The sequence below is a fragment of the Colletotrichum jinshuiense genome, chromosome 6 (assembly GCF_051148585.1).
Source record: "Colletotrichum jinshuiense chromosome 6, complete sequence".
Lineage (NCBI taxonomy): Eukaryota > Fungi > Ascomycota > Sordariomycetes > Glomerellales > Glomerellaceae > Colletotrichum > Colletotrichum jinshuiense.
Window position 1 is genome coordinate 511,866 of NC_139313.1, and position 12,025 is coordinate 523,890.

Here is a 12,025-nt window from a genome sequence, read left to right on the forward strand (position 1 = left end):
CCGCATTCACGGAAATCAAACATGTCCGTGTAGTCTTACAGGACCCCGTCTAGTTTACAAATATGACAAATGGTGGAATGTGCGTGCCCGTCAAGCTCGGCCGAAGACGGCTGATTTTAAGGTGCTGCAAGTATTGGAATGTACAGCATCCTCAATTTTACTTCTACAAATGGAGTTGGTGTTGTTGTTAACGGTCAGTACAGTCGGATGTAGTTAATTGGCAAAACCGTGTACAATCTGTTGTTGAATCACTCCTTCCTGAAATACAACAACCCAAAATAGTTTGCAACTTTCCATACACTCAAGTTGCGAACGCAACCATTCGCACATTTCCAAAGTACGAGCTGATAGTACGTGGCTTAAGAAATATTGGTCCTATCTCCGTCCACAATGTCAGCAAAGCTCGGGCCATTTTTGATTTAAGGTTCATGGAACGCGGGCTTTGGAAGGGCTGGTGCTTGCTTAGTGGAGGATTCGAATAGTTGATTTATAATGCCAAGATGTCATCCGGAGATTTGGAAGACTTCCCAGGCTTGAGAAGCGGTGTCATCGGTTCTACAGCCTATGCAATATTGGGAATCTGTTCCATATACAAATGGTATATGCCATATCCGAAAAGAAGCTTCTTCCGGTTCAATGGTTTAGTGTCGGCATTGTAGCCGCTATACACGGTACTCATTTCGTTTCTGTTGCCATCACTACAGTATCGTTACTTCAGTTGACCAAGGCAGGGTTAACCAAGAACCTATGGATGGCGCTTAGTTGGTCGAGGTATTTCTCTAGAGACGGAAGAGGTAATCAAGTTGAAGTCAGACAGGATGGATGAGAAAGTCGTATATATCAAAGAAAGGGAGCTCTCGAGTTCGGTTCAAGACTACTGGGATTACTGAGACCACCCGCAAACCAACCAGATCCACCAGGCCGCTAGTGGATTCCACCTCTTCCCACTACTGGCTAGGGGAGGTTCGCGACCAATCTTTAGACCCCATAATCCATTCTACTTCCTTAGACTTCCGTGTTTTCTTATGTAACATAAAGTAAAATAGCCTATAAATCCAAGTGATACCTCGTCAATGATGAAGAAGGAAAAGTCAAACTTGACAAAGCATAACCAGCAGGTATGGCTTCTGGTGTGTTGGCCAGCTTTCGGTGCAATTCAATTCGACCCGTCCCATAGCATTGAGCAACTCGGGGTTCAGGTAGCCACCTACGTACGCCAAGTAGTTACCTTATCCCCCAGAGAGGGGTTACAAAATCGCTCGCCAGCATTTTCAGTTCACTCTATCCGTACTTATCGAGATAGTACCATTGTTTCCCGCGACGAACGCACTGGACTTGATTGAGCAAATCGTAATAATTGCATTGACTTCAATAAAGGGTCTCTTTGTTTCCCACCGCAAATTTGATGGTTTCTCGCGCTAAACAATCAAGCTATGACAGGAAATGGCAGGTGCTTAGCCCCGGTGTGGTCGAAGCGGGGTCCCTGTTCAGGAACCCGATACGCCAGCCAAAAACAGCCTACGCCAAACTGAGCGGCAGGCTTTGCTCGCTGTGCAAAAACTCACGACATGCTATGACTCCTCCTTCTTCCATCCTCGCATCCTTATTTCACCTCCAGTCGCTCGGCTGAAACAAATGCTTTTATCCTGTCATTAGGTTTTGGTCGAAGCAAATATTAAATCGCCCCCTTCGAACTGCGTTGGCCAGACTGCACACTCTCCGCTCACAATCACCATGTCCACCTTCCACCATTTTCTACAACTGCCTCTTGAGTTGCGCCAGCACATCTGGGAGCTGAGCGTAGAAGCCCGTGAGGTGGCTGTCGGTGACAATCTTGCCTATCGCTCACGCTCCCTGTCGCCGCCTGTTATGCACGCCTGTGCTGAATCTCGTTCCCATCTTCGAGGCTATTACACCAAGGTCTTCTCTACTAAAAAGGCTACCAACCAATACACTTGGGTTAATTTCGATATTGACACCATCTATGCTAGCCAATGGACCCTGAAAGACTTAGTCGCGGAGCTTCCTTTCATCCAACAGCTTATTGTCGAAGGCCGGGATTCCGAGACTTTCTTCTACGAGTACTGCCACCCTCTCTACAAAATGCAGGCCTTGAAGACTCTCACAATTCTCCACATGGAATCACCTGGCACCTTGGACCCTGAGTGGTGGATGGGATGGGACAGTTTGATGGAGCAATTCTATTTCGGGGATGACCAGGTCCCTTTCTACACCAAACTTGTCAACCCCGAAGACCCAACGATTTCTGAAATCAACAAGGACAATTATCTTAAGGTGGAACGTGACTGGCGCAGGAAGAGACTGGCGGAAGATCCTAGTTCATGGGATCCGGGCTATGAAGTTTCGGACGACGACGACGAAGTTATGAGCGGCCCAGGCCGATTTAGGACTGGGTGGCATCATGTTAACGGCTGTAATTGCCCATATAAACGCCCGTAGTGGTTGAGACCGTGAATAATAATACTGGTACCTGCACAATTGTTGGTATCACAGGATACCCGTACGGGTGGTAGATCGAACGAAGAGCAAAACTGGTACTGTATTCTGTAGATGTGTGTGTCTAAGGAATAAAAGAGAGGCAGCCAGCGGAAGCAGCAGCTGTTGAAGATATCGCCATTGGCGGCCCGGAGGCAGAATCTCCAGGCCCGACTGCTGCCGCTTCCCGCGGGCTGACCGCCTGCCCGTATTCTGGCTGGGTAATCCAACAACAATACTTACGTCTCCTTCTTGGGCTGGAACTTTGACCAACAACCCCCGTTTAAGAGGCGTATATGCCAACATTCGCACGTCAATATGCATGAATACATTGACGGCACAGTATTGTTCTCGTCACTACGTATGGATTATGAAAGCTGTGAAATCTTTCTCAGCAACATGTCCAAATGATATTTGACTACTCTATTGTGAGGAGGAATGACCGCTTCGTTTCTTGTTTCCCGTCAGTTTCTTCCGGCTCAGAATGCTTCCCTTTCACCCTGGATGTCTTGTCGGTTTCTATATTATGGTCAAAATATTATCCGTAAGTTCTCTGAAAGGGGCTAGTTTACATACTCGCTCCGACGTCTATACTAATATTTGGATTGCCCTAGGCAGCCCTTAATTACGAACAGACTCAGCAATCTCGCGTACTGATGTTGTATGTTTCGATGCCTTCTCATGGGGATAATAGGATTGCCAGGAGTTAAAACGTCCAGGCTACGTAGTATGTAGACAGAATAGTTCGTTCTATAGAGAGAGTCACAACCTTCGGGGTTCAGACTATGCCAAATAGAGAATTTACCTTGTCACTTCATCACTGGATTGCACATGGCGCTGAGCCAAGTCCACTAGTCAGGGACGCCTATCAGAGCTGTTCGAACGCTGTCGTCTTGAGTTGTAGCAGCCCCTGTCCACTGAAACAGTAAGCCCATAACTATAGCATATACGCTAACCCCAGCTCCACAAGCTATTTTGTCAGTTTCACTCCCTCGCCCAATAAGACAAGTCAAAATTGGTGACAGGTGAATCACAGCATGCCATCTTAACGATGATCAGACAGACCCACGACATCGCGTGGAATCCCCGGACTCCACAACAACCCCATGATGCATAATGAGGTGTCAATACGACTGATGAAAATCATTTGCAGGACGATAACTTCGATGCCAATAATGGATTGTCTCGAAATAGACGAGAATTTTATCGACTCAAGAAGCCAGTGAAACGAAAATATGACAACGTTCTTGAATACCTCATGACTCAATCCATGAATGACATATATCGCAATGCTTAGGAGATCCCCTTACTTCCAAACATTTAAATAAGCATCTCGTCCAACTCCATAGAGCTGGATCTCCAGATCTTCCCAATCATCACGTTGATCCCAGTCCCACTCTGTCCGGAACAGAACCTGCAGAAAATCTAATCATTAAATTACATTCAAGAACCTTATTCTTAAGCATAGCTTTTCTATCAAACCCTTTTTTTACTGCTTTCCCCATCAGTTGTCGAAATGCAGATTGCAATCTTGACCGCTTGTCTGGCTCTTCTTGTTAGCCCGATTGCTGCACGTAAGAATAGCATACCCATGCAGCAAATTTGATCTCCTTGACTGATTGAGTTCTAGAGAGTTGTAACAACGGCAGAGGATTCTGCCAAGGTGGAAAATGTCAGCCGAACAACGACCCGAGCGGTGCCGGCCCATTTGTCGGGAATTTCAAGGAATGCCAGACGGGTAATGGTCGATCCAAGGTTGACGATTTTATTTTGGGAGGTGGCAATCAGGATGCCCAAGTAAACCAAGGCGCTGCTTGCAACAACGGGCGAGGCACCTGCAGTGCACGGGGGGCTTGCGAGCCCAATAACGATCCTAGCGGCGCCGGGCCGTTTGTTGGTACCTTTGATGAGTGCTTCAGTTAGAGCCGCGTTCGATGATCAATTCTTGTTAGCTCTACCCAATACGATTCAGATACCTGTACTTGAAAGAATATGTTGCCATATATCGTTTGCAGCAGTACCTGGCGTTTACTCTCATTCTTTCTCTCCGTAATATTGCAAGACACCTTCAGTACTAACCACGAACCAGATAGAGTTTTGACAGCGGAGTTTAGCTTCCTAAATCCGAACTGAAGACCAGAGAAGTAAGTCAAATGAGGGCATTACCAATCGGGTTGAACATTAACTGTCTACGCTGACGTACCATTGTTGGCGATGGGTTGGTTGGAGGCTTGTTATCTCCGATTCACCACGAGGTACTGGAGCACTGAATGTCAGCAATCTGCATCTCGTCTACGGTTGGTTGGTGGATTCAGCCATGGAGGGGTAGAAATGATCAGCGCAATGCGGGGTATCTGTTCGCTTCTCGGTTCCATCGACGACCCGCGCTGTGACCCCTCCTTATTATGTCGCGATCGGGCCTGATGACGTTTGAGCTGTCAAGGTGGCCGAATATTTATTCCATTTCTCCCGCACTTCCTATTTCTTCTTTTGAGAGAATTTCCTGTCAATTGATTGCTAGCCAGCTTTTTTGACGCGCATCTGTTACTTTGAAGCTCTCAACTCAACACTCAAACGAAGAAATTCAGCAAAGATGGCTTCCAAGGAGCTTCCCCCCCGCCTTAAGGAATCGATTGAGAATACCAAGGTCGAATACCGTCAGCTCGGAAAGTCCGGACTCCGTGTCTCAGTCCCGATCTTCGGCTGCATGAGCTTTGGTGACTCTCGTACCCTAGGTTGGGCCTTGAACGAAGACGAGGTACGTTCGACTGGGTCGGCCTTGACGTGAATCGACTAACAGGTAAGCTATTTAGGCGCTCCCACTGTTGAAGGCTGCCTACGACCGAGGATTGAACACTTGGGATACGGCGAACGTGTACTCTAATGGTGCATCCGAGGTTACCATTGGGAAAGCTTTGAAGAAGTACAACATTCCTCGCGAAAAGGTCATCATCTTGACCAAGTGCTTCTTTGCTGTCGGCGAAGAGCCCGGTATGCTCTGACTATACCTGATAGCCGAGGATGAAGTTGCTAATCAGGCATCCCACAGAGACCCGACACTTCAACTACCGCGAAGAGATCAATGTGGCCAAAGATTACCAGAATCAATGGGGTCTATCCCGAGGAGCCATCTTTAACCAAGTAGAGGCGTCCCTGAAGAGACTGGACACCCCGTACATCGACCTCCTCCAAATACATCGCTTCGACCCTCGTACGCCTATCGAAGAGACCATGAAGGCTTTGCATGACCTTGTTCAATCAGGCAAGGTGCGCTATATCGGCGCGAGCAGCATGTGGGGTACACAGCTTGCCCAGATGCAGTTTGTGGCCGAGAAGAACGGCTGGACGAAGTTCGTCAGCATGCAGAACCAGTACAATCTCCTCTATCGTGAGGAAGAGAGGGAGATGAATCGATTCTGCAACGATACAGGCGTGGGCTTGATCCCTTGGGCCCCTCTATGTAAGCACATGTTCACCTACCCCAGCCGAAGACCTCGCTAATCGACGGCATTAATTAGGCCGTGGCCATCTGGCCCGACCACCGAAGGATTTTGGTTCCACTTCTCGAAGCAAGGGCGAGAAGGAGAACCAACCCGGAAGCCACGGAACGGTCGAACCGGACCTTACCATCATCAAGCGAGTTCAAGAGATCGCCGAGAAACGTGATTGGCCCATGTCCCATGTTGCTCTTGCATGGATCAACAAACGCATCACGAGCCCAATCATTGGCTTCAGCAGCGTCGAGAGGATTGAGCAAGCTATAACCGCGGAAGGCAAGGTTCTGACTGAGGATGAGGAGAAGTATCTAGAGGAACTGTACCAGCCAAAGGCCATTTCTGGTCATACTTGAGCTGCCTGGCCGAGAAGGGTCTGGCTAGATATTGCACCGGAATAGAGCCAATCGGATCTTCTCGCGGATCGTTCAAGCTTCAGTTCATGTTAACACTGGACACACGTTGGTCTGTCTTACCAGTGATCGACATCAATTGATTTACCCTCAACCTTGACGAAGCTTCGCTGTTGCATCCAAGCTTCCAAAGTCTCATGGATGCCTCCAGATACGGACCCGAACACGAATATGGAGGTGGGAACATTGAACCCTGGACTGGCTGAAGCACCTTTCGTCTGATATCTCTCGCAACATTGGCCGTCGCAGGATAAAGGATTTTGCCTGATCTGGAGACAACGATCTCTCAATCTGACGTGGATGGCCACCGATGCATTTACTTTGTGCCGATTGCATCTCTTCTCTATCCCTTTCTTGATCTGTATTCCTTGTTCAGCCAAAATCAATCTTGAGCCGCGGCTACCTGAACAAGTGGGCATATGACACCTGCCAGCCCATCAGTAGCTGTCCGGTAACGAGGATCAGGGGACAGACGGGCCCGATGTTGGGGACGGGCCCCCTGAAGAGATCTTCAAATGGTGCCGCGAAAGGTCTCAAAGACTTCCCATAACCGCCCACGACCTTGAAAACTGTCAAAATATAGAAACACATCCGCTTTGGGCTTGCGATGCGAACAGTCCCGAGCAGCTTCCGAGGCAGTCGGTACCACTCGAATGACACTTTCTCGTTCGTCCATTGTTAACCTCTCTGGATAAGCGCAAACACAAGGGTGGAGATCGTGGCCGTTCAATCATATGATATCATTGCCTTTCGATTGACGCCGAAGACCAACATAAACTCCCCTTGACTTAAATATTCAACACACAGTCGCCGTTACGGCCTAGCTTCTTTTTGTTAAGCATATCAATTCAATGACATCGTGAAAACGACAGCGGCGGGTTTAGATCCCATTTGTCTCAAAATCACTACCTGACGATGATTTCCTCGTTGGTGGTTTTTTTCTTTCTAGGTGCTTTAACTTGGGCGGCGCCGCAGAAGAGAGCAAGCGGTGGAACCCCTCAAGTCACCATCAAAACGCCGCAAGCAATTTTAAAGGGCAGAACGAAGGCCTTTCTTGGTGACAAACCTGGCGAAGTCGAATCATTCAATGGAATCCCCTACGCAAAACCCCCTATTGGCGAGTTGAGGTTCAAGCCTCCTGTGCGCTTGACCGAGCCCATGGGAGACGTCGACGCCACTACTGAGCAACCTGAGGCGTGTCCGCAGTTCGCCTTGAATACAGACTTTGGGTCGCCATTGATACCTCAGGATCTTCTCGACAAGGTACTCAACTTGCCAATCCTGAAGAATCTAGCCGTGGGACAAGAAGATTGCCTTACGATTAATGTCCAACGACCAGCTGGGACAAAAGAGGGAGATAAACTCCCTGTAATGTACTGGATCTTTGGCGGCGGATTCGAACTTGGAAGTACATCTATGTATAACGGTGAAGGACTCGTTGCCGAAGGCATGTCGACGGGCAAGCCTTTTGTATTCGTCGCCGTCAATTATCGCGTCGGTGCCTGGGGATTCATGCCTGGGAAGGACCTCATGACGGAAGGCAGCTCCAATGCTGGTCTTCTAGACCAGCGGATGGGACTTGAATGGGTTCAGGATAACATAGCAAGCTTCGGGTAAGTTATCGCCAGCCACTTCAAAGTCCTTGCCGTAGAAACTAACCTTTAAATATCTCAGCGGTGATCCAGACAAAGTGACACTTTGGGGAGAATCGGCCGGGGCGATCTCGATTTTCAGCCAGTATACATTATACGATGGGAATATTACTCGCAATGGAAAGGCCCTCTTCCGCGGCGCAATCATGAATTCGGGATCTGCTGTTCCAACCGATCCCATGGATTGTCCAAAGGCGCAAAAGGTCTATGACCAGGTTGTGTCTACCGCGGGTTGTAGTGGATCATCGGATCGTCTCAAATGTCTGCGCGACCTTCCATATGATGTAATACAACCATCAATCCGGTATCTTACATGTTTCTTTTGCTAACAGCCATGTGACAGAAAATGAGAAAGGCAGCCAACTCAGTGCCAGGGATTTTGAGTTTCAACTCCGTCGCCCTCTCTTACCTTCCTAGACCAGACGGCAAGCACATCTTATCTAGCGCCGAGACCTTTGCGACATCGGGCAAGTTACCCAAGGTACCTTTCATCCTTGGCGATCAGGAAGATGAGGGTACACTCTTCGCTCTCTTCCAGCCCAACATCACCAATACTCAGGAGGTCGAAGATTACCTCTCCACGCTCTACTTCAATAATGCTTCTCCGCAAGAAATCAAAAAACTGGTTGCGACATACAATCCTCTTCCGACCGAAGGGTCGCCATTTAGGACCAGCATCTTGAACGAAGTCCGTCCGCAGTTCAAGCGCCTGGCCGCGATACTCGGCGATGCCGTCTTTACCCTCACACGTAGGGCAGTGTTTAACATCTCCCAGACAGTTCAACCTGACGTCCCAACATGGAGTTACCTTGCCAGTTACGATTACGGCACCCCAGTGCTGGGCACCTTCCATGGATCCGATCTCCTTCAGGTTTTCTTCGGGATCAAGCCGAATTATGCTGCAGCGGCTACGCGGGCCTATTATTTCAACTTCGCTTATAACCTTGACCCCAACGACTCCTCAGGCGGCACCGGCCCGTCGAAGGTGAAATTGATTAACTGGCCAAAGTGGAAGGACGGTAACAAGTTGATGCACATGATGGCAGATACGGCTGATCTTGTAAACGACGATTTTCGACAAGACAGTTTCAACTTTCTGTTGAACAACGTGGAAAAGCTACGTTTCTAAGATTCCCCTTCTCGTGGTCTGTTGGCTGTCCGGCGCAGGGCAGTGAACAATGAGTAGGCGCCCTACAACTTAGTTACGTTTATTGGCTCTGGGCTGGCCCTGCCAAGATTTCAAGTTTCATGAATTGGGTGAAGGCAGTGGGCACGATACGCATCTCGTAGGCATATGCGAGGGTGCTTTCTGCTGAAAACTCATTGCTACTAAAAATATCAAGTCTCCTGATTAGGACATTAGTATGAGGTCGTTGGGATTGTAAATACAAGATTAGAATATTATCTACTACGTCCACGCTACGCTTAACGATAGTAATCTAGACCCGGCCAATGCCTGCCCCGAGCTTAATAATAGGAGCCAGCAAAGGCAGAGGGGTGAGCTTAAACTTATATGGCGCCTTGTAAAAGCTACCCTTTTGGGTAATGTTGACACCGGCCTTGCCCCAGTCGTTCGCTATCGTCATGTTAGATTCTTTTCTTAAGATAGGGAACGATACTAGGAATATGGCTTACTCGCGCCAAGGTTGGCAAATCCATCCAACTCCTCATCGCCACAGACGCAAGTATTGGGGGAGTCATCGGGGATGACGAGACCATACGTGCTAAGCGCCTCGCGAGTGTTTCCACGGAAGATGTTGCCTTCAACGAGGACCTGGTTGTCGGAGCGAGAGTGAATGGCCTGGTAGAGGAAATCCTCATACAAATTGTTATAGATATGCTGCTGCCCGAACCGACCGGCGGGGCCACGGGTACCCATGTTCTTCCAGTAGTTGTGGTGGTAGCTCACGTGCAGGTGACCAGAGTCGAGATCGCGGAAGCTGGGGTCGTTGCCGATCAGGGAGGACTTCCAATGGTCATGGAAGTAGTTCCAGGAGACAGTGATCCAGTCCGATGCGCGGATGATGTCAACCTGGCCGTCCTGTTTTGAAGTCAGCAATGCCCATGCCACACGGCTAAGAAAGACTCGCGTCTGCGAGAAGAGCACATACATAGAAGTCCGGGCCTTTGGTAATGTCAGAGGTGAACTCATTGTGGTCCACCCAGACTCTTGTGGAATTCCGGATGGTGATGCAGTCGTTATCCAAGATATGGCTAATTTTAAGGTTCTGCAAGATGACATTGGTGGAGTTGAAGACATCGACGCCCTTGCCGGTGATGTGTGCCGTGGTCTTGTGGCCGATGAGACTCTTGTTGGATCCGACCTTCAGACGAGCAGGCAGGACAAATTCGCCCTTGAGGACGATGGTCTTGGGGTCTGTGCCGGTGACTGCGGTCTGGAGCTCGGGGACGCTCGAGACCGTCACGGTTGGGCCACCCTTGCCTCCCGTAGTCTTTCCGAGCGGGTTGTCTTTGGCAAAGCCCTCGACATCCCAGGAAGCAATTCCAAGCCAGTCAAGAGGGTTGGCAGTAGCCAAGCTCGCGAAGGCACAGAGAAGGGTGGGAGCGTTGATTCTCATGTTGACAAGAGTATCTTCAAGAGACCGGATCAGACCTGAGGGCGAGCCAGAGAGGAGGTAATAAGAGATTGAAGCGATCCCAGAGAGCGGCAGAAATAGAGGTAATTCAGAAGAACAAACTGAGCACCGAAGAGCCCGCCCAATGCTACTTATACGCGAAGACTGTAATGGCGCGACGCATGTCTACTCTCCTCCAGCCTCACTCGAACCAAAATTCAACACCAAGCTCCAACTCTCCGATCTTCTGTATATTTTTCACGTCATGGGTATTCCCAATGGCTCCATGCGGAGAACCCTGTCTGCGTCGCAGAGGCCATCGCCAATGGCAGCCATCCAACTTGCCGGGTCAGGACCCTTGGTCCAGCCATCGCCATGGAACGGCTGCGCCAAGAGCCGGCTAATGATTGTGCCCTCTTGCCAATGGTGGAAATTCGTACTCCGGATTGCGATGGGCGACGGGGGAAATAACACAGCAGCAACCATGAGGTAAGCGTTGGCCGCAGCCAAGATTGACTCTTGGTGGTGACTTGGAAGCGAAATGGAGGGAGGTCTGCGTGGCATTTGAAGTGCATGGTTTCGTTTGATTGCAGGATACCCGGCTGTCGAGGAGACTTCATCAGTAAAAGCAGTTGGGCTCCTCCACGCGGGAGACTGGGGTAACCTGCGGGGGGAGAGCTGTGCACTCGCGCTTGTCCGACAAAGGCAGGCCGAAGCACACGAAACGAGTGACCTTGACATGATGCCAAGTTGGGGTAAATGGGTCTGCGATGGGCTGATAGTCGGTGTTGGTTGGGTTAGTGGGAATAAGCTCATGGGGACAGCTCTGTGTTCCCGCAACTTAAATAAAGACGGGCATCGAGCCGCCGTAAGAGAGGACTCAGTTTCAACGACGCATGTTTCGCATCCATCCTTGAATTTAGAAGCGAAATAAACACATAATTCAAAACAAACCGACTTTCGTTCGAGGCAACCCAAGGGCCTTGCATGGTTAATCGTCGAATCAAAGATGATGTTCATGCGCACATTGATTAAGGGACCGTCGAGCCCTACCCCTCAATTCGAGTGGCGGCCCCCCATGCTATGACTGTTAGTGCGGGTGATGCATGCTGTGAGGCACAGGAGTCCTTCGTACGGCGGCTTGTAAAATAAATTAAGTGGCCCCCTCGTCTCCCGTGGGCGAGGCTACGAATTGTAATCACATTGGACTCTCCGGATCTGGGCTCCACACAGGGCGCAAGCCACGCGGAGGACTTCGTATGTTCTTCCGTGAACCACGTTCTCAAGTCACACTGCATCTGGAGTCACTAAACTGCACTGGCTTTTGTCTCGCATGTTTATCCATTGCATAGCCGAGTGATTGTTGTGGTGACTTGACGGAACGTCTCTTCCGC

The 12,025-nt window shown here is 49.5% G+C and overlaps 4 protein-coding genes across 4 annotated transcripts; 3 read left to right on the plus strand and 1 right to left on the minus strand.

Annotated features, from left to right (window-relative positions):
• Positions 1–1,734: 1,734 nt before the first annotated feature.
• Positions 1,735–2,460, plus strand: EsH8_VI_000124 (2EXR domain-containing protein; the record flags this gene model as incomplete). The annotated part of the gene is made up of 1 exon (XM_083271377.1): positions 1,735–2,460. One exon carries the CDS (start codon positions 1,735–1,737, stop codon positions 2,458–2,460), a length of 726 nt encoding a protein of 241 aa, XP_083126551.1.
• A 2,629-nt stretch (positions 2,461–5,089) lies between these two features.
• On the plus strand, positions 5,090–6,346 carry EsH8_VI_000125 (aldo/keto reductase; the record flags this gene model as incomplete). The annotated part of the gene is made up of 4 exons (XM_083271378.1): positions 5,090–5,254; positions 5,310–5,487; positions 5,546–5,956; positions 6,015–6,346. The coding sequence occupies 4 exons, from the start codon at positions 5,090–5,092 to the stop codon at positions 6,344–6,346; spliced, it is 1,086 nt and encodes a 361-aa protein (XP_083126552.1).
• A 972-nt stretch (positions 6,347–7,318) lies between these two features.
• On the plus strand, positions 7,319–9,184 carry EsH8_VI_000126 (uncharacterized protein; the record flags this gene model as incomplete). Its single annotated transcript, XM_083271379.1, has 3 exons — positions 7,319–8,016; positions 8,078–8,339; positions 8,399–9,184. The coding sequence occupies 3 exons, from the start codon at positions 7,319–7,321 to the stop codon at positions 9,182–9,184; spliced, it is 1,746 nt and encodes a 581-aa protein (XP_083126553.1).
• A 310-nt stretch (positions 9,185–9,494) lies between these two features.
• Positions 9,495–10,634, minus strand: EsH8_VI_000127 (pectin lyase fold/virulence factor; the record flags this gene model as incomplete). Its single annotated transcript, XM_083271380.1, has 3 exons — positions 9,495–9,631; positions 9,691–10,096; positions 10,167–10,634. The coding sequence occupies 3 exons, from the start codon at positions 10,632–10,634 to the stop codon at positions 9,495–9,497; spliced, it is 1,011 nt and encodes a 336-aa protein (XP_083126554.1).
• Positions 10,635–12,025: the final 1,391 nt, after the last annotated feature.